The following is a 22,848-nucleotide window of genomic DNA, read 5'->3' as shown; positions in this document are numbered from 1 at the left end:
ATGAAACACTGGGCCGCCTGCAGCGGAGCGCGCGAACTTAACCACTCGGCCATGGGGCCAGCCCCTTGTTTTGTAATTGCTTAAGTAAATCTTATGAGTACCAAAGGTGCAGAGTTAAAGGGGTAAAGTTCTATATGGGGGCCAGATATGTAGTACTAGAGAATTTTGAGAAATGAAGGCCAGCAGTCCTTGACAAAGAATTTAACATGACTTCTAGAAATTTTTAAGAATATACATGTCTGGACCCCACTTCCAGGGATTCTAATTTAGTCAGCCTAGCATGAGGTCTGCACAACTCTGTTTATTAAAAGTTCCATAAGTGTATCTGGTCCAAAAACAAAGAAGGACACCACCAGGTGAGAACTTTGCCATTGACTGTCCACTTCAAATTTCAGTCATCTCATTCAGGCTTTTGAAGGAAATAAATGGCAGAAAACTCAAGAATGAGAGCACTAGCTGAAAAGTGGGTGTTCTCTGTTGTCAGTTGAAAAAAGACCTCCGTGTTGTAGACCCACGATAGCAAATAGGTCTTATCCCCCGTGCTAACTCTCATCAATTGGAGTTGATTGCCTGGAGCATTGCGAGGAGAGAGTTAGTTGCAAGGTATGTTCAGGGGCAATGTGACTGATTAATGATATCTGCCAGATGTTTGGGATTAAATAAAGAGTGGCAGTATGTATGGCATGCATACATACGAATGTTCACTTTGCTCTCGGGACTAGATATGTGGATAGCAGAAGTGACATTTTGTTGGAAAGTTAAAGAAACTGGCTTCTTTTATCCCTCTGAATTTTTATTTCCAAATTTTAATCATTTCTTTAATTTCTGTCACCTTTAATGTCAGTCTTCCTACTTTCTCAATTTTCCCCTCTAAATTTCCAACATGATTTTCCTGCCTGATATTTCTTGAATGTTGATCATCCTTTAAGTCTAACTTGTATTTCTTTTGTGTTTGTGTAAGGAAGATTGGCCCTGAGCTAACATCTCTGCCGATCTTCCTCTATTCTGTATATGGGATGCCACCACAACACGGCTTGATGAGCTGTGTGTAGATCCATGCTCAGGATCTGAACCCACGAACCCTGGGCCACTGAAGCGGAGCGTGCAAACCTAAGTGCTACACCACCCTGCAGGCCCCATAACTTTGTGTTTCTTGATGCTCAAATTTAGCAGTGTCAGTGTTCAAGGCCTGTTCCCTGCCTGTAGCCCATTGCCCTGTGTTTCTTCAAACTCAATAAATTTCTGTTTTCTATTTATTCAGTATATCCATGCTCCCTCCTCCTATTTTAACCTAGGTGTCTGCTTTCAGTGTGCTCAGAAGGGTCAAGACATGAAAAAATGCTGTATAAAAATAACATTTTAATTTATCAAATCAATGAAAATATTGGTCTAGGCTTTGAGTTAGGGTGTATATTAGATTTTTTTACATATATAAGTTGTATAGGAAGAAAGTAATTCCTTCCAGATTAAGTCTAAATATTTTGTGCAAATCAAAAACAGCTCTGTGGCTTCCTGCCTCACACCATAAACAAAAATTAAATCAAAATAGATCAAAGATGTATGTGTAAGAACTAAAACTATAAAACTCTTAGAAGAAAATGTAAGGATAAATCTTCATGGCCTGGATTTGGCAGTGGATTCTTGGATATGACCCTAAAAGCATGAGAAATAAAAGAAAAAATAGACAAATTGGACTTCATTAAAGTTAAAAACTTTTGTATGTCAAAAGACACTATCAAGAGAGTGAAAAGAAAACCTATAGAATGAGAATATATTTACACATCATGTATCTAATAAGGGTCTAGGTATCCAGAACATATAAAGAACTCATAATTCAACAGCAAAAAAGCAAGCGAATTTAAAAATGGACAAAGGACTTGAATAGACATTTCTCCAAAGAAGATATACAAATGGCCAACAAGCACATGAAAAGATGCTCAGCATCATTAGTCATTAGGGAAATGCAAATCAAAACCACAATAAGATATAACTTCACGTGTACTAGGATGGCTGTAATTTTAAAAAGGGAAAATAATGTGTGGCCAAGGAAAAATTGGAACCCTCATGCTTTGTTGATGGGAATGTAAAATGTAAAATATAGCCACTGTGAAAAACTGTGTTTTTCAGTTAAACACAGAATTACCACATAATTCAGCAATTCCACTCCTATGCATATACCCAAAAGAGTTGAAAATAATCATTCAAACAAATACTTGTACACTAATGTTCGTAGAAGCACTATTCACAATAGCCAAAAGATAGAAACAGCCAGAATATCCATGAGTGGATGAATGGATAAAGAAAATGTGGTATATCCATACAATGGAATATTACTCAGCCATAAAAAGGAATGATACCCACTACAACATAAATAACCTTGAAAGCATTAAGGTAAGTGAAAGAAGCCAGTTCATGTTTTCAACTCAATGTGATTTCACTAATTTTTAGTATTTAAACCTGAAGATCACAAGCTGTATGTGTCTATTCCTTGTGTATTTATATGTTGACTTGTGTCTATTGCCACATACCAAATCAAAAGGAGAGAAGTGATTTCATCCTTCAGGCCACCTTTCCCTTCTAGCTTCAATTCAAACAGAATAGAATTAAGACCAGAAAAAAAAATCAGGAAAAGGAATGTCAAGGCCAAAACTTCTATTATCATCTGGTATTTGCGTATGATAGTTGAGTTTCTATGATTTTATCTGTCCCTGTTTCCATCCAAAAACCTTGAATAAAGTGTTCTCCTATTAAGTGCTGAACATGTGTCTCAAGCCAAGTAAATATGTTTTATTCCGTGTGTGTGTGTGTGTGTGAGAGAGAGAGAGAGAGAGAGAGTAAGGGGAGAGGTTGGAATGTCATCTCCTGATTACCTGCTTTTCACGGAAACAATAATCAATTCAAATATATTCAATTTTCCATTTCACCTGATTCATTTGTTAAGAATAACTTATTCACTTGCCATTGTGATTAGAGAGTGGAGAAAAGGGGTCAGTGAGTGGGACGTTTTACAATTCTATGTGAGAATTGACCCCTAATTTCTTAAAAGAACAAAACTATACTGAAGTCAGAAGGTTTGGAATGAGAACATAATACTCCTAGGACTTTTTTGCTGTTTGTGTAATTTGTGAAGAACAGAAAGTGATTCCAGTCCCAACCATGAAATCACAGCATACTTCTCTGTAGATGCTGTAATTCTTCTATGGGAACAATGTTAGGGAATGTGGAGACTGTCTCCTTTCTCACTCTTGCCCAAGTTACTGCAAAAGCCTTTCTTGGCACTGACATTGTAAATGTTTACTAAAGTATTAGAACGCCTTGTCAGCCACATTGTAATGCATTTTGGACAGGACACTTTTAAATTTATTATTATTATTTTTTTTACTGTCAAGATCTCTGAGTTGGGAGTTGGGAGGCTTAGGTCACGGTTGCAGCTCTGTCGGTAATTAGCAGGGTGACTCGGATGATCTCCACCGCTGACTCCCTGCACCCTCATTGGCTCATCTGTGCAGTTGCTCTTAAGGCTCATATTTCTTCTAAAAGTCTGTACTTCTAGTATTGTAAATTTTTGGAAGACCGTATTTTCAAGGTCAGAGTTTCCCAGAAACAAAAATCTCCTGACCACCTGCGTATGTCAGGCACTGCCTCTTAAAATGCTGCGTATACTAAGAGCACTAAGAAATGGCCTCATCTTTAAAGTAGTTTACAATCTAATGGGGAAGGAAGAATATATAAGCAAGGAGTCACAGACTCAGATCCTACAACAGCAAAGCAGCAACATAAAGGAGTGAAACGGGCCAGGTGGGGAGGTGGCACGCTCCGTAGTACCTGACTCTTCTAAAAGGGGCAGCCATAACTCAGTTCCAGTCTGAGTTTACCAAGTGGGAATGGGGACCCAGTTTCCACATATTCCAAATTTCAAAAGAAGCCACAAGTCCAGCTTTTTATATGAAATCTCCTGTTTAAAATTTTTTTTTGTTGCCAATCAGTTCAGAAATACTTAAAATAGTGTTTCATAAAAGCAAAACATGTTTGCTAGCCACGTTAGTTCTGCAGTCCACCCAAGAGTGACTTCTGACTAAGCAGATAGTCAGAATGTTATACATTCAGTGACAGAAATGTGTTCTAGTTCACAAAGAGTAGAGATAGTGGTTAACTCTGCCTATAATGATTTCTAAAAAGGCTTTCTAATGACTTTCTGGTCACTTTTCAATAGTTCACAGCACTTTTTGTTTTTTCAGAATGAGTAATTCATTCAACCTGGAGATCTGGGTGATGCTGAACGGGTCTCCCTCATCTGTTAAGTGAATACACGTTCAGTAAATTCCGCAAGTGAGCCTTTGGAATGTGTTTTGACAGTTTTGCCCATTCAGGTTTTCTGCTGCTTCGTCTCCTGGCTTTCACATTCTTTAGTGAATTGTGAAAAAAGGGATGTCCTTCCTGCTGCTCTGGTCTTGTTTCATAGAATAGAACAGATTCATTCTCAGTTTTGAATGGAGCTGTAATTAACATGGTTCCTTTTGTTTAACAACCTCAATTTACATAGTACCTGCTCATTCCCGAGCATCATTATTGGTAGCACAGCTTCATTGACTGATGTCTGAGGGCTCTGGGAATAGTGTTTGTTAATTATCTGCAGCAAACCAGGTGACTAAGGGAAGGTTCTGCTACCATGACTCTGATGAAAGTAGCGCTGATGATTTTTTTAATTGCTTAATGATAGATTTGATCATCCTAAAGCAAAACGGAATATATACTCAGCTGCTCAGGAGGTAGTGTTAAATCATAATTGCTTTAAAAAAGAAAGAAACCTGGCCCTGCATACTCTTGCTGCATTTCTACTTAGAATGCGTGTTTACCTTCAGTTTATATGAATGTATAATTTTCTGTTAATAACGTCATCATCAAGGTGCCTGCAAATATTTTGTACTGCATAGTAAATGCAAAAGTCCTTGGAGGCCAAGCAGGCTACTGTGTGAAGCGGTCCAGTGTTGGAGACTTGGGCAAACTAGAGAGTGTATGACCTGCTTAAAAGCATTTAAATTTGAGTTGTTTGTTGTTTTTAACATTGTCTGGGAGGCAGAGTATGGGAATACGTTTGTGGGCCTGGTTTGGCCCTTGTGTTCTAGTTTGCTTAAATGCTCGATAGAAAAAGAGGCATTGAGATTTTATACAGTCACTGAGTCCTAATATTGTAGAGCCAGAAGGGGCACTAACATTATCTGGTCTAAGACTGTCATTTTGCTTTTAAGGAAACTGAGGCCCAGTTTAGCTAAATTAAACCCCAAATGAATACTTCTTTATTTCTTTTACGTGGATCTTAAAGACAAAGGGAATTTGGAGATCCTTCTAGAGATGGTATTTCCATATTCGTCGGTACAGTAACCATTAGCCACATGTGGTTACTAAGCACTTGAAATGTGACTAGGGCTATGCAGAAACTGAATTTTAAATTTCATTTAATTTTAGTTAATATAAATAGCCCCATTTAGCTAGTGGGTACCATATTGGACGGAGAAGCTCAAGGATTACAATTTCTATCCGTAACATCACAGTCTACCTTGAATAAATATTATGCTACTTCACATGTAATTTAAAAACCAGTTAATAGTATACTTCCGTTTACCTCCTCTCCAGCCTTTGTGCTGTGCTTTTCATATATTTAATTCTACACATGTTGTTATTATTTTTACTTTATTTGGATCTAAATTCAGTAGATCCAAATTTCCATCTACTATTATTTCCCTTCGGTCTGAAGAATTTCCTTTAACATTTCTTATAGCTCAGTCCTTCTGGATAATTCTCTCAGTTTTCAATTACCTAAAATTATCTTTATTTCATTTTTATTTTTAAAGAATATTTTCACTGGATATGGAATACTAGGTTGAAGTCCCCCTACCCCACCCCCAGCACTTTGGGATGTTGTTCCATTGTCTTTTTGCATTGTTTCTGACAAAAACTCAAGCCCTTGTTCTTATCATTGCTTTCATGCATGTTATTTGTCTTTTTTCCCTCTGGCAGCTTTTAAGATTTTTAATTATCTTTAGTTTTCAAAGATTTGACTATCATGTGACTAGATGTGGGGGTTTTTTGTATTTATCTTGCTCAAAGCTTGTTGAACTTTTTTGATTTGTGGGTTGACTTTTTTTTAAAATAAAATTTAAAACATTTTGGCTGTTATTTCTTCAGATACTTCTTCCATCCTATTCTTTGTCTCACTGGGAATATCTTTTCCTGGGAACCTGATTGTATGTATATAAGACCACTTGTTATTATCTCACAGATTATTGATGCTGTGTTTTTTTTTCAAACTTCTTTCCTCCATCAGTTTGGATAATTTCTATTACCCAGCTTCAAGTTTAATGATCCTTTCTTGTATAGTGAAGTATATTCTATTCAATCCATCCTATGAATTGAATTCATATGCGTATTTCTTTATCCTAGAATTTCATTTGGTTCCTTTTTAGAGTTTCCATTTCTTTCTTAAAAAACCCATCTCTTCACCCATTATGTTTACCATTTTTAATAAATTCTTTAACAGTTAGCATAGTTGTTTTAAAATCTTTATCTGCTCCCTCTAATGACTAAGTCATCTTTTGGTCTACTTAGATCAACTATATTTTCACTTCAAGATTCTCTTTTTCCCCCTGCTTTTTTGCCTGTCTTGTAATTTGTACACTATTCTAGACATAGTGTAAAAAATAACAGCAAAATCCGAAATATAAACATTTTGAATTTATTTTCCTCTGAAAGCATTTTATTCTATCTAGTGTTTGATTAATGGCCTGATCAGATTCTTCCCAAAATTAAGTTGAGCTAGTGCTGAGCTGAATCCTTAATTAGACTGGATTCCTCTGAGATTAGTGCCCCCACAACCTGTGTCTGTGCTGCTTTTTTAAAAATCTTATCAGTATTGGTTGGTCCACAGTTTCCGCTATTTTTGGTTCCTGTTTGAACTCTGATGCTGTCTCAGAATGAAAATACCATAAGAATGTGTGGTAATATGTGATTTCTCTTTACTAACCAGCCTCTCCTCCACTGCCTCTTCCTTGGCAAATGTGGAGATTAGAGAATTATCAGACCAGGCAGTTTGTTTTTGTGTTTGGAGCTCCTCTAGATTCCATTCTGTCCTGTAAGACTACATTGTCGTATGCTGTTTGACTGATTTCTCCACATCCCCAAAAAGTCTCTCAGTGGGAGACCTGTACTCGGCCCGGGCACTTGCCCTAGGTATGAATGTTGCCACGGCTCTTTGCTCACATATGAGGGCCTTGTTTCTCTCTAGAATCCATCAGAGCTGCTTCTTTGCGTCCACTGAACTTCCCCTAGAAAAGAATGGTAATTATTTTGTCTGGGTTTTTCTTGTTTCTATGAGAGTGGTCATTTGCATCTTTCTGCATCCTAACTGGAGGCAGAAGTTCCTCACATGTCTTAATTGTCAAATAACGAAGGTGGTGAAGGAACAGTCTTTTCCATTCCCCCGCCTTTCCAGGTGTTAGGAATTCAAAAGACTCTCCATGCCTGAGTAACACCCCTACTGAGGATAACCTCCCCACTCAGGGCATGATACCAAAGTCAGTGTCCAAGAAGGTGTGCTAAATGCCAAAGAATGGCTGACCCCACCAGTCTATGAGCAGCTACCGCTGGGAAAGCTGTATGTGACTTTCTTTGATCTCCTGAAGCATCACGTTTTTACCTTCATTGATTTGGTGGCCAGGGGTTCCCAAGCCATGTCCAAAATTCAGTACTCCGAATTGTTAGGAAATATTACTTTGTGTTTTTCATCTTTCTGGTTAGTGTTCTGCAATATACATATGAAAACACATGCTTCCAAAATGGCTCTTTTACAGTATTTCTATGCACTCCTACACTTCACAGAAGTCCCCATATGCAAACAATAGCTGGATAATTGTGAATGCCTTTTACCTGTTACTAAAATTGCTAATGAAGTTTTTGAGTGCCAGCAAATGACCTTACCTTTTCTTAGTTCTTTAGAGAAGACTTAACTGACTGTCTTCATTTTTTAAAATAATTTTTTGGAAATCACATCCTTAATAAAGTTTGGGAAAATAAAGTAAATTTAAGTGTGCTGAGGAATGATCATTATTTTCTGGTGAGTGCACTACTTATGGCATAATGGCTAAAATCGTTTTTTAATATTTTGAATTTATCAAGTGGAACATTTTCTGGAGAATTATATTTGAGGCTCTTTCCCTTTCAGCCATGTTTATATTATGATATGATATGAGCTTCAGTCAGTTCTCTCTTCTTATAGAGAATATTTTAATCTGCTCATCTCCAAAATACAAATCCAACAAATTTTTTTTAAAAAGTTAATTCATGTCAGTCTTATGATGGTTCAGGTGGCATTAATATTTTATGAATGGAGAGCAATGATGCTTTCATTGGTACAAGCTTCTCAAACTAGGTCTTTCTTATCTTTTGTGATGCCAGGCCAGTCCTTCAGGAAGTGTCTTGCTAGATTTGTAGTTCCCTGCTTCCTTCATTATTTTATGGGGCAGGAAAGTGTTGAATGCCTATTGTATATACCCGCCACCCAAATATATTGAAAAGAAGAGGAAATGTTAGCCAAAATCTATTTTGTAGATTGTGACCCAATAAAAGGGGCCACAGATCAAGGATATGATTCATTCTGGGTAATTTCGGAAACAAAAGCTCACTTTATAAGTTTGAATGCCATACTCCCAGGATGATTCCCAGGACCCCTGTGGAAAGGATAGAAGTGCAGGAAGGAACTTTCTTTCTAGGAATTCGTTTATCATGCTGATACTGACATGTAGAATTCCAGCATCCAGCATCAGTTTTGATGTTCTTTTGTGCTTCCCATTATTTCTTACTCTGAGGAGGATCCTCACAGTCAACAAGTGCAGTAGTTATAAAATTTATGATTTGTCAAGTTATTTCAAGAGATGCAGTATGGCTATTCCCATTCTAAAGGCACTGTGAAAGTCTAAAGAACTGAAAACTCTAGACTCAGTATATCACGTTTGCATTGGTTTAGGCCTATGAGCTTGCGTTCTTTCTTTATTGGTGTTTTTGGTGAGTGCTTACAACTTAAATTAAATTATTCAAGAAAAGTAAACCAGACAATGTTACTAATTTTTTGATGAAATGATCCCTAAATGTCTAATAATATTATGACCAAGGATAGTCTATTTAAAGAATAATCCCCTCTAATTTCTTGTCTTGTTTTGGTTTGGTTTGATTGGGGTGGGGGAACATATAATGAAAAAACCATATATAACTTTCTTTGCATGAATTTTTTTCATTCCATAAGAGTGAGTATTTTCTAATATGCTTGGCCTGGAATTTTCTTTATTGTGGCATTAAAATTGAAAGTAGCAAGTAAGAAATAAAAAAATAATTTTGTTTCCAACAATTGCATGGTGTGTGTGTTAATACCAGGATGTGGGCCCTCTTGCCAGTATCTCTTCTCCTGCCAGATGGGGTTAGAACTTTGTATGCTGAGATATTTCCCAGGAGGCAAAGAGGATGTGGGAGAGACTTATGACTCCTGAAAAGGCTGAGCTCTTTACCTCTGGTTCCACTGATTCCTTTAGTAGCAGACTATAGATCCATTCAGAGTAGACTTTTTCCCCTGGCAAACCTGATAGACTTGTGGATGTATTGCCTGCATTCCAATGTTGACTTCTCCAGTGCCACACTTGATGTACTTTGGGAGCAGGACTAGATCACAAACCTTTCATATTTTCATATTCATATTCATATTTCATTTTTCACTTTATTTCATTTTCTTATTGCTTTATTCCTGCCACAAATACTAGGAACGTTATGCTGGTGACAGACACCATGGTAATAACCTATTTCCTATTCGTTTGAGATAACATATTATAATACATCAATCTTGATAGGAGGAAAATATATAACTAGTGTTTTGTTGATAATTACAGTATTGGTGGTGTTCATAGCTTTAGAGATTTTAAGTTAAAAATGAATTAAAACTGCTATGTTATATTAAAGGAATTCAATATGACAGTAATACCTAATAGAATGACAAAATTGAATATTGTAGTTGTTATGCAAAAAAAGAAAAAGTTCAATTCTAGTTGTTTCCTGCTTCTCCATTATTGGTATCATCTTCCACTTTTATGATGCCTTCACTGGGAACCACGTATCTTATTCAGTTTTACCTTAAGGATAAATTGTATGGAGTTAGTAATAAAAAGCTAACATAAATCTGAGAGGAGAGATTATACTGGGAAGGTACTACCCTGGAAAGAATTTTCAGAGTTTGTATAGGTGTCAAAAATATATTTATGTTATTGTATTTAAGCATTTTTTATTATTTAGATTTCTCTATCATGAAAGGAATGTATGGTCCTTTTTCTGATATGCCATGAAATACAAACTCTAATGTCACATTTGCCTTTTAACTGCTACATCTTCACTAATAGCACGGAAGATCATGAGTGAAAGGGCTTGATCTAGTTTACTAGTCGTGTCACCAGCATCTACACCTGGCACAGAGTGAGGGCTCAGGATAATTTGTTCAATGCCTTGATTCTCACATACTGTGAATTACATGCATTTGTACAGTACCCTGTAACTTTCAAAACATTTTTACTTAGGTTATCTTATTTGACAATAACAACAATTTTTGAGAAGGATAGGACAGATATTTCATCTTATAAATAAGATTGCAATTCAAGTTGTTTATGACAGACCTAGGGTAGGAAGGGGTCAATGTCATAATCATCCACTGGTTTTTTATATCAATCATCATCATTCAATAAATGCTTACTATTGTTATAGGCCAGTCACTGTGCTAAATATTTTAACTGAATCATCTTATTTAACCCTTACAACAACCCCGTGATATAGAAATATTCTTATCCCCATTTAGAGATGAAGAAACGGAGGCACAACAAAGGTAGGTAACTTATGTGAGGCCACACAGCTATTAAGTGGCAGCACTGGGATTAAGGCTCAAGCCGTGTGAGCACACAGCCTAAGCTCTCAATGTGGCCTAACCACTGCACTACAGTTTTTAGGATGTCCTTCTAAAAAGTTGGTCAGTGTGTATACATGAGCCAAATAACTACCATGGTGACTTCTTATGACTTTATTAAATTATTTGCTATTATTGTAATGGATGCTTGTTGAATGTTTCTATAAGTTTATAAGGCAGAAATGATTGTTGTTATAGGTTATGGGTAAAGAGACAGTGTAAGAGAAAAAAAGAAAGAAAGAAATATAGAATAAGGTAGTCAGACAGGTTGCCAAGATTATAAGAGAGAGAGATTGGAATTCTTCTATTATAGAATAAAGCACCTCCCAGGTGATGGAGAATGAGTTGGGAAAAAATTTATTCAGAGCAGCTCAATGTTTGTCAGGTCAGGAGATACCTACAGTCTTGTAGAAGGATGTGCAGACAGAGGAAAACTGAACAGTGCCAACCAATTGGGATGATCACGGCAGGGGGAAACCTCATTGGAACTCAGCAGTGTGGCTTATTAATGAATGTTCTAACCTGCCTGTACCAGTATAAGCGTTTGGAAGTTCTGTCTCCAGCTGGAGCTCTCCTCAACTACTTTTTAAGAAGTGCACCTCACCCTGACTCAAATACCCCAGCCGCTGAGAACACTAAACAAGCCATTGCTCCAGGAGGGCACAAGCCTAGAGATAGTTCCATTACCAGTAAGGTGCAGTAGTTGAGAGTATGAGGACTGTTTTTGTGGGGCAAATACATTAAATCAAAATCATTCTAATTGGAGTTTGACTTACATATGCAAAACAGTGTGATAATGAAGTCGGGAAGGTAGAGCAGGTTCATTAACCTTATTTTTAACCTGTAAACACCAAAGGCTATGTTCCAAGATGATAAAATAGTGGAAAGACTTCCAGATCTAGGCTCTCCTCTATCTTAGCAGATAGTGTGCTGGGCTGGCCTTGGGCAAGTCGTATCACCTCTAAATTGTCATTGCCATAGTCATGTTCTATAGGTTGAATTATAAATCACATTTAATTATACCTCAGATAAATAGGCAAGTTTATCAAATAGTTTTTTAATGTTTTTCAAAGGAACAAATTGAAATAGGTGTCTGATATACAACGTCTATTTCTTTAACATTGATTTTGCACCTGTTGTCATTTGGTACTTCTGAAGGTTGTTCTCACTTGCGCCCAAAGTCATCTTTTCTTGCTCACATTTTCTTTTCCATAGAGCAAATTGGCCAGGAGATGTTGGAAAACCTCAGTCATGACAGAGAAAAGATACAGAGAGCACGTGAAAGAGTGAGTAGAAGTGGTACAGTCTTTTTACAAATTCAGTAAATGATGAGACATAAAGTAAACGGTCTTTGGCACATGCGTAGACATTGACAGTTATGTAGATGTAAGTACATCTAAAAATGGCTAGGGTGAAGGAGGGATGGAGAGTCTGGGGAGAGGGAAAAAAAGAGCAGGATGGAGAAAGAATAAGCTGACTCTTTATGTCCCCCCCCAACCAGAATGCTCCCAGGTAGAAATTTTATTTAGCTCTATAGCTGAGAAGAAGGTCATTGGGGGAGATTTTGAAGCATGTCAAGTCTTTCAGAGTGAAAGCTGTAAGATACCTCATCCTCCCTCAATTCTTTTGTTTCCATTTATATTTCTAGGACTGTGCACGTTCATAAATGGAGATTAATTACCAGATATTTATTAAACTTTGTCCGCCTGTGAGACATTTGCTTTTATATCCAGTTCAAATATCCAGTTTAAAGCTCCTGGGATTTTCTGTTATGTGTAATTTTCTAAATCTAAGAATTTTCAGAGATTGTAATAGGTGTCAAAAATGTATTTTCGTGTATTTAAGCATTTTTTATGGATTGGATTTTTCTATCATGACAAAATTATTGTTTGCCAGTGTACTTTAAAAATAATCCGAGTGCGTGAAGTTTGATTTGTTTTGTTTTAATGCTACTTTTCTCCTCCTAGCTGCGGGAAACAGATGCTAACTTGGGGAAGAGCTCCAGGGTTCTGACAGGGATGTTGCGAAGGTAAGAGCAAGGTAGGGACTTATCTTTCTCTCTCTGTCTTCCTTGTTTTAAAGTATGTTTTTCATCTGGTTGCAACTGGGCATTTTTGAGCCATGCAGGCTTCTGCTCTTAGTACCCCGTGTCAAGACCCTTTTGAAATGACAGAGCACTGATATTAACTCTTGTTTGGATGGAAACACACACTGAGTAACTTAGATTAGAGAGAAGGTTTGAGCTAGGGGGGTTACCTAAAGCTATGGAAAAAATTAGGGTTAGACATGAAGTATTTTTTCATAGCCTGAGGAAGTCCCCATGGCAGGAGCAGACTCATTTTATTTTCTATTTCGATAGCCTCCTTCTTATAGAGGGAACACAGGCCTGCAGTATCAGGAGCACACTCAGTATTAGCTTTGCTCTCTGTTGCCTTATTTTCATTTCTTTTTTAAGAGATAACTGTTTGGGGAAACATTTCAATTTTATGTATACTTAAAGGTGATTTTTAAAATGTAAAGATTATCTGAATAATCTGAATTCACATGTGCAAGCAAACAAATGTTAATGTTTTATATGTGTAACTAACCTTTGATTGATGGAAAATACTCAGGAGAGTATGTGAAAATAAATGAATGAGTGTACATAATATTCTATATTCTGGTTGTTTTGGAGGGGAGTGAGAAATGTTTTTATTGTTCTGAAAATTGGTGCCAATTTTCACCTATGTATATTCAGCATGGAATTATTTTACATTCAGAATCTACCAAATAAGAGTATCCTCTAGCATAACCTTCAGTTTGAAACTGTGAATAGAAGTGTGAATGAGGAATGTTGAGAATCGGCTCTAGAATAGCTTAATTGGAATTTTAAAGAGAATCTTGTTTATCATTGATACCATAGAAACAACTAGAAAAGATAAGTAAAGTCTTCTCTGATCATATCTCTATATATAATAATTTGCTAAAAGTATGTTTGCTGTCTTAGCGATTGATTGCATAAGAACCAATCAAATGTGTAGTTGCCTAGTGTTCTGTAGGCCAATGTGGCCGATGTGATTTCTCAGTCACGCTGATCAGTCATTGCCAACCAACGTGGACCTAACTCCACGTGCCTCTCCTTTTCCTGCACGCACAGTCTCAATTCAGGACCATAAACCACCAAATGCTCTGATTAAGAGTAATCTGTAAATGACCTAGAAAAACTCAAAATCCACAGAGGAGTGGCGATTGAAAGGAATGCTTCAATGCATATAGACAATAAAAAAGAAAAAAAGGAAGAAATCCTCTACTGCTTCCCTGGGAGGGCCCCTGCGATGTGAGCTGTAACGAATATTCTGCATATGTCTCCATTTTGTCAAATCTCATTAAAGAGTCCTCCTGCTTTATGTCAATTGAGCTGTCTAGAAATCATTCATCATTTTTAGTGTAAGAAAAAATCATGCGGTTATTTAAATAATATCATATTAATGTTAAAGTTCAGCTGTCATTTAATGGTATGGCTTAATCAGATGTAGCATTTAGGAAAAATAGTTTATTCGGGCTCCACGTGGCTTTCAGGTTGGCAGATTCAAATAAGGATTTATGGGTTTCTAAACCAATGTATTTCTGTCCATGATTCTGCTTGATGTACCTCACCCTTTTGTGCAGGACACTGCAGACAGTTATTTCAACAAATAAAGCATCTCCTCATATTGTGTTTGAATAAATTTGCAAATCATTTAGAGAGGGTGAAGCACAAACAACTTCTACAACCTTTGACTGGGCCTTCTGTAGGGAAATCACGCTAACATGGTTGTTTCATAAGCTTGCAGAGGAAAATTACTCTGCTGAAATCTACTTGGAGTTCTCTTTGTAGGCCAACTCAGTCAGTCACCAGCTCGTCACCTTTTGGGATCTATGTAGAATATAAACAGAAATAAAAATCCCCAGATAGACAGCACCTTGCTATGTCTGAGCTAAGGAAAGGCTTAAGTCCACCTGTGCATTAGGGTGACTGTTTATTAGTAGGCACAACTGGGCTCTTGGTATCAGCCAAGGTGCCCAGGTACTTTTCATCAATGCTGTAACCTAAGTCTGGGAACCAAATGCGGATAAGTGGTTTTGTTTTAGTTTCTAATTACTCTCCCACATGATATACAATTTATTTTGGACTTGGGGAAAGGCAAATATATTTTATCAACTTCTTTACTTCATTATTTTTTATTATTCCCTGGGAAAACAGTCTGGAGAAATGGAACTAGAGTTTAGGTGCCAAAGTCTTTCATTTAATGCTCTGATGCTGCGTCCTCTGTTACCTCCCCCCGTTCCACAGCATTTACTTCCAGCACTGGGGAGGTTTTATTTCAGAAAGAGAAGTCACATTCTCTTATCAAAACTGCGTAGCTACATCATGTGTCAACAGGTGCTTCTGATTTAGGAAAAGTTGTAATATTGAACCATATGCTCATCCGTCACCTTCACAAAATGTATAAAAGAAATGAACGTCCTCTTTGTGCAGGGTAGGTGTTTACCTGCATGCAACATAAGCTTATTTTCATATGATAAATTCTGTATGACTGAGAATAGTTAAATATTCTACAAATATACCAAACCAAGAAATTATTTTATTTAAAAGAAACACTACCGATTATTTTTAATTTTTTAAAGTTAAATTGTTTTTTAATTTGTAAAATGAACAAAAATGGCATGCCATGGCCCCTTATTTGGGTAATTTTACTTATATTGATTAGTCTATTGTGAAGACAGCTGAAACCAGTGTTCCACTAGTGCCAAAGTCTGGATGTAAATCCACCTGATTATCTGTAAGACTGACCAAAAGCAGAGAGGGTAATAAAAACGAGTAAGGGGCAGCCACTCCATTCAGGCTTTTTAATCTTTGATCAACTTCAAATGAGGTGAAAATTCTGTTTCCTTCCTCCCTCCCTCCCTTTCTTTCTTCCATTCTGCCTTCCTTCCTCCCTTCCTCTCTTCCTTCCTTCTTTCCTTTCTTTTTTCTGCTTATTCACTTCCTCAGCAAATAATTAATGCCTGTGTACAAGGCCTTGGGGATCCTCAAATGAAACCAATTTAATCCTTGCCTTCAGAGTGCTTCTGTGTGGTAGAGAATATGTGCGTATAAAATGCTGTGAGAATTCATAAAATTATCCATTTCTCAAGGAAGCTATTGAAGATTCTACACCTCCAGTTAATCCTTGCTGGTCATTAAAAAGGGCACCAGGACAATAAATAACCAATAGAAAATATGATTTAAAAAGCTATAAAACCAGTGTGTTTGGAAAAAATTAGAGAACTGGAAGGTGATTTATGGAATCATAGCATGAACAAGTTTTGAAAGAAACTAAACTATGCAGAAAATATTGAGATATATCTAGCTTAGTGCGATAGCAGCTGATTCAACCAGAAGAAGTCAATAAATTATTCTGCATGTAACTACACTATGCATATTACCAAAAGAAAGCAAACAAAGGAGAAAAATTGGTCCATTCAAAATTATAATAGTAGTAAAACTTGACATCAGAATGCAGATATAGCTGATTTCCTGGAAAGTAATTTTTCTTCAGGCTTGACATAAGATGGAGAGCTACCTAGGGACAAACTGGTCATTTCCTGACTATGTAGAGAGAGTTTTAAATAAGTGGTATTCAGATAATAATGAAAATGGTCATGAAACAAATGACCTCATTCATGTAGTGTCTGGGGCCAAAGAAATGGATTGTTCATTGACTTTCACAAAATTTGATTATTATAATTGGTTATCTTAAAGTGTCACCGTAGCACTGAGAGACGTACATGTTGTTCTTCATATATTTGCATGGATGTGCATGTTTGTGTGTGTTGTTTTTCCCAATACATTTAACTGGGAAGTCTTATCAGATCCAACAGTGCTGGCTATCAGTGAAAATGAAAATAGAAGTTTTCCAGATTTTCAGTCAGGAAACGAAGGACATCATGATTGTATTTCTTTTTACTACTGAAGAGTGAATAATTTATCCGTAAGAGTGTACTGGTTTCTAAAAGCATCTGAAGGGTTCCTTAGAAATGTAACAAAGTTATAATTTGAGATCTCCATTGACATAAATTTGGAGGACACGTTACTAATTTATGTTGGCTCATTGACTGCATATATATACTGGCAAAAGTCTTACAAAAAGAAATGGCATATATAATATTTTTAAAAAACACCTTTTTCTGTATGATTACCTTAGTATCAAATAATTTCCTCTCTCCTGGACACTACCTATATTTGCCCCTACTATTTCTACAAATTAAAAAAATCAGAATATTTCCTTCAGAAAGTGAGTGCTGTTTATCCTTCCAGCATGCATGGAGTAACTTCTTAAGCATGTAACTGTTGAGAGGTCTTTTGCAATTAATCTGTAATATCAACAAAGCAGATGGTATTAAATGCAGTTGACCTAACTAGCACTATTCATACATTACTATTTAACACATGTATTTTTGCTAGAGCTACTTCTGAGTCAATCTGGGGAATAATTGCCACCCTTCATTGCTATCACATTTTACATTTTAAATATGATTTTGTTGCTTTGGTAGAATGACAGGTAAAACATCAGGAAAACTTAAATATACTGTCAGAATGATTCCTAAGGGTAAGTATACCAGAAATACCAATGCAAGACCTATAAGCAACAGAAATATAATTTTTTTAAACCAACAGATTTATTCTTAAAGAAATAGGCCATGACTTCTCTAAAAATTCATTCTTTCCCCCACCCTTGTTTTGCCCAGGAAGCATTTTTTTATATTTTAATTGTCCTTATTACAATGTCTTGAAAATTCAACAGTAGAGAGTTTTCAAGACTTGTGAGAAAAATGTCCTTGAGAATTTACTCTCGACTTTTATGCAGTGAACAGTGTGTCTTCTCTCACAGTACCTTATATTTACATTTTACCTTTTCTCTCGTTTTTTTTTTTTTTTTTTTTTTGCTTTTCTCAGTTTATCTCATTCCTCTTTCTTGGCTTGTTTTTACTAGTGATGAACATGGGTCCTGACCTGAAATTAGTATAGCAAAATCTTAATGTCTAAGATATTCTTCCACTTTTAATCAAGCACTTATTCTTTCAGAAGAAAATGACTGAATTTGCTTCAGATTCTTTAGACTTAACAGATTTAGGATCTGAGCTTAGAATAATGCTACAAAGAGAATTTAAAAAAAATCTTGGTCCCTTTTGTGTGAGTAAATTTCTTGCTATATTCTTGACTCATGCCTTTGTCCTATGACCTCTTCAAGACTGACGTGGGTGATGTTTATACCAAACTAAAGAATGACTTTAGATTTCTTTCTATATATTTCTTTTTTAATAACATTCTTGTAGCTTTAAATGTAGAATATTGGTCCTGTGTCAGACATGTGAATGCAGCATGTAGAGTTATCATCTTGGATTTCTTTATGTATGTTTCTCTTTCAATAACATTCTTGCAGCTTTAAACATAGAATTTTGGTTCTATGTTGTTTGAATGCAACATCTAAAGTTAGCTATCAGTGATAACTCTACCAGCAGCCCTAAGTGTGTGTCTGACCCTAACCATACTTCACACACATTATCTGACTTAAGAACCCTGTGGAGGAAGCACCATGTCCCCATTTTACAGATGAGAATAACTGTGCTTAGTGAAGTAAACTATCTGTTGTTGCATACATAGAAAGCTACAGAATGAGGATATGAACTTAGCTTGCTCTTTTGAACATACTACACAAAAGGCTCTCAGAGCCAGTTTTCACTAACTAGTGGTGAAATGAGAAGAATAAAAACAAACTGGTGAGTTTTTGTTATGCAAATTGTTACTGTTATATGCTGTGTTATAATTCCATTTCTTCTGTAAAATAATTTCGGTAGTGAACAATTTCCTTAAAATAGCCAATTGTCATAGCAAACGGAAAAATAAATACTTGGAAGTATAAAACGTTGGCAACCATATGTCAGTTTCCCTCCTTTCTCCGCCTCCCCCCACATTTTACTGCTCTGGGAAATTCAGAATTTCAAGACCTGTTATTATACGTTATACTGTATCTTTTAGTAACAAGGACACTGCTACTTATGCACTCACTGATAGCTCCTGGGTGGCAGGCACTGGTCTAGGCACTTGCTGCACATTATCTTATTTCATCTTCGCGACGACTCTGTAAGGCAGCTATCATTACTCCCGTTTGAAGAAAGAAGGAACTGTTGTTAAATATCCTCCAGCTATTCCTGAGCAGTCTGCCTCCACAGCCTGTTCTTCCTCCTGCACTGGACTGTTACCCTTCTCCTATGGAGCATTAGTAGCCTCACAGACAGTCAGACAACTGGCCTGGATGGGCAGACAATTGCTCTTGAACGCAATGAACAAGCCCTACCAGATCCCACTATTTAGGATGGGCTGAAGGCACTTGGTCTGCTCTGTGCGGACTCAAGCTGCCGTGTACCAATGGAGTCCCAAGGGGATGTGTTTTTAAGGAGTCCTTTAGAATTATTCTATTTTTGAGCATAGACTGTGTGGCATTAACTAGAACCAGCAACAGGGTGCAGGAGGCGAGTCTGCAATTTCCTTCACCTCCAGTGTTCGACAAGTATCACTGTTAGGAAATTTTATTTTTAGATATAACTTTGTAAAACCTGGAGCCTTACTCTCATTGGAGAAAACAATCTCGCTTTTATTTAATTATTCAAAATGAAATTTCTGTGTATGCCTCAAGAGTCTATGCCTTAGTGGATAAGAAGTAGGCTCTGGACCTGGCTCTGCCAATCTCATTCTCTGTACCTCAGTTTCCCTGTCTGTAAGGCAGGGATGACAAAATTCTTATGAGGGTTAAATGAGTCTGTACATGGAAAGTACACACAGCAGTGCCAGATACATAGTAAGATTTCAAGAAATGTTGAAATGTTGATTATTGTCATCATCATTGCTAAAAAAAAAAAAAAGCCTGGGAGAAACCACCAAAATCAAAATGTTAATTAGTAGTTATTTTAGATTGATAAATTTTAAATGGATGTTTTTAAGTTTATTTTCCACTCCCAGATTTCCCTAGTAATTTTTATAAAATTAAAAATTAATAATAATAGTCAAATCCCATTATTCTTTCATGTCCCTTTTCTGTACTGGGACCACCACTCTCCGTCCCCACTCTGACGCTCACTCAGCAACGCTGCTTGAACTACCCCAGCGCAGGCAGATACTGCTCGGAGCAGAGCAGCCCTCCAAGCTCAGGCCTGCGCTCTCATTTGGACAGTTCAGGGAAGGAAGCCTCCTCGTCGTTGGTCTCTATGCCTCTTCTTCCCATCTTGTGTCCTTGTAAATATTATTGGCCACTTTATTTTCCAAAGTGCAAAACTAGTTTCTTCCCTGCTTAGAAGGCTGCCAAGGTTCCCTGTCACCTGCTGACACGTGTCCTCCTTAGTCTGATCTCCAGGGTCTTCGAGTGAACATTCTAGCCTTATTTGGGGCTCCTCCCTCTGGGTGGACCCCATGTCCCTACTAGAGTTAACTACTTCCCATCTCCAAAGCTAGCCTTAACTCTTCACTAATTCTATACCTTTGCTTTTTCTGTTACTTCTACCCAGAATATTCTCTTTTTCCCACCTGTCTTAGCTAGAGAATCTTCTGGATGCAAGTGACAGAAACCCAAATCAAATTGGCCATAAACAAACAAAAAAAAGGAAATATGTTATCACATGTAACTAAATAGTTCAAGGGCAGAAGCAACTTCAAACACAGTGGAATCAAAGGGTTCCAACAGTGCCATCAGGACTGGTCTTGCTCTCTCCATCTCTCAGCTGTGCTCTCTATTGTATTGGTTCAATCCTTTGTTAGGGTTTCTCCTTGTAGAGACCAAGGTTTTGCCAACCATCTCAGTGACACCTATTGAATATAGCACTTTTTTCTTCCCACTAGTTCCAACCAAAGTTGTATCTTAGAGTCTTATTGGTTCTGCTTGGCTCAGGTTAGGTAAAAATCCCCTTAATTTATGATCTGATGTTTTAGACCTGGGACCTCACGCAGGGACGGACACTTGTACTGAGAATAGACAAAGCATAGTTCCCTCAGAAAAATCCAGGAGCTTTTACTAGAAAGGGGAATAGATACTGGGTAGACAAACACAACAGATATTATCTTCGGAATGTTCCAGATGAACTTTTATCTGTACTCTAGATCTCAGGTGAAATACCACTCTGTCCATCAAGTCTTTGTGAGTCTCCCAGCCAGAAATTATCTGTCTTTGCTCTGATCCTTCACACTAGTTTGTACTTCTACCAAGGCACTAGCATCTTCTGCTCTGCATTGTATATATTGGAGTTATTAGCAATTGTGTCTTAATTTTCTCCCAGATCTTTTTTATCCCCTATCTTATCCCCAAAAAGATTTTATATAGTTCCCCACAATATTGTGCAACCAGCTGAAATGAATAGGGGAGAACATCCAGGTGAAAGAGATCAAACAAAATGAGGGAAACCCATCAGTACCCCTAAGACTTCCCACAGACGCCTGTACAGATTATCTAGACAGGCTGAAAATGTCCTACCTAAAAGCAAAGCAGAAAGCAGAGGATCCACAATGTTTTATAAGATGAAAAGAACCCTTGGTTGAGGTCAAGCATAGCCTTTCTTTTTTGTTGTTGTTTTATTTTATTGAGGTCATATTGGCTTATAACATTGTGTACATTTCAGGTGTACATTATTATATTTCAGTTTCGGTATAGACTGCATCATGTTCACCACCAATAGTCTAATTTTTGTCCCTCACCATACATATGTGCCCCTTTACCCCTTTCACCTTCTCCCTGTCCCCCTCCCCCCGCCAGCAGCCATTAATCTGTTCTCTTTATCCATGTGTTCCTTTGTCCTCCACATATCAGTGAAATCATACGGTGTTTGTCTTTCTCTCTCTGACTTATTTCAAAACATAGCCTCTCTTGCCACAGAGACGGGCCTTTGATAGAATGGTTACAGGGAGGTGGTGACAGTTCTTGTGGCACCTCCCTGCCCTGAAGAGAATGAGGAGTTTCTGTGTGACCAGTTCCCTTCAGGGTCCTCAGGTCTGGATTGTAAGCCACTCGCAGTCAGCAGCCTCGTCGCATTTAGCACTGGGGCGTGTTATCCTGGCACAGGCCTGATCCATGAATAATCTTGGGAAGAATGGCTAAGAATAGTTTCAGAGTTGTCATATAGGTTCACATGGGTGTAATTTAATTGAAACCCTACAGGTTTTTATCTACGGCACTTTGGCTACAGGGTAAACGTGTTCACTCAAAGATAAAATAAGTAACCACAATAACAGAATATTTTTGTCCCTTATTTAGTCACAACAGAAAAGCATCTTACATTTTTCTCGGTTGTGAGCCACAATTTGACCTAATTCTTGAATTACCTTTCTTTTATGATTCTTCCGTTTTTCCCCAGGAGACATGGCTCTCTTTCATGCGATGTGGAATATGAAGGGTGCACTTTACCTTCACCATCAATGCCTCCTTTGAACGCAGCCTTGAGCTGTTAACTCGAAGCAAGGGGCCATAGGCCTTCCTTATAAACAAGTAATGGAGCCCTCAGCCCCCCTTGTAAATGGCTATTTATTAACATATACCATCACCAAACAACCTTTTACAATTCCAGGCCCCCACACCATTATACCACTGTCTGCTCCATTGTAAGTTGAGGGAAGCCTTTGGCCATCTGTTTCATTAAATGCCAGAGGCAGTGAACAATATCTGAACTTTATAAAGCAAGTGTCAGGGCTTCTCCCTTCACAAATCTCCCCCTTCTTCTGCTGCCACCGCCGCCACCACCACGACCACCACCACCACCATATTTTTTTGTTTGAACGCTCACATTGTAAATTAGTGTATTCACACATCCATTTTAAA

General features: G+C 37.4%; 1 protein-coding gene across 6 annotated transcripts in view; it reads left to right on the top strand.

The window, feature by feature from the left end:
- VTI1A (vesicle transport through interaction with t-SNAREs 1A) overlaps positions 1-22,848 on the top strand; it is a 344,315-nt gene that overhangs the window by 191,551 nt on the left and 129,916 nt on the right. For 4 of the 6 annotated variants that reach the window (XM_008539676.2, XM_008539667.2, XM_070632691.1 and 1 more), the window contains 2 exons: positions 12,203-12,273; positions 12,955-13,016. In XM_008539676.2, coding sequence (XP_008537898.1) covers positions 12,203-12,273; positions 12,955-13,016 — 133 coding nt within the window. Of the gene's footprint in view, positions 1-12,202; positions 12,274-12,954; positions 13,028-22,848 lie in introns of all 6 variants that reach the window. The other 2 variants (XM_008539690.2, XM_008539684.2) reach the window with 1 other exon arrangement.

This window comes from Equus przewalskii, chromosome 1 (assembly GCF_037783145.1).
Source record: "Equus przewalskii isolate Varuska chromosome 1, EquPr2, whole genome shotgun sequence".
Taxonomy (NCBI): domain Eukaryota; kingdom Metazoa; phylum Chordata; class Mammalia; order Perissodactyla; family Equidae; genus Equus; species Equus przewalskii.
The sequence above is the reverse complement of the archived record's forward strand: the minus strand, read 5'-3'. Positions and strand labels throughout refer to the sequence as shown.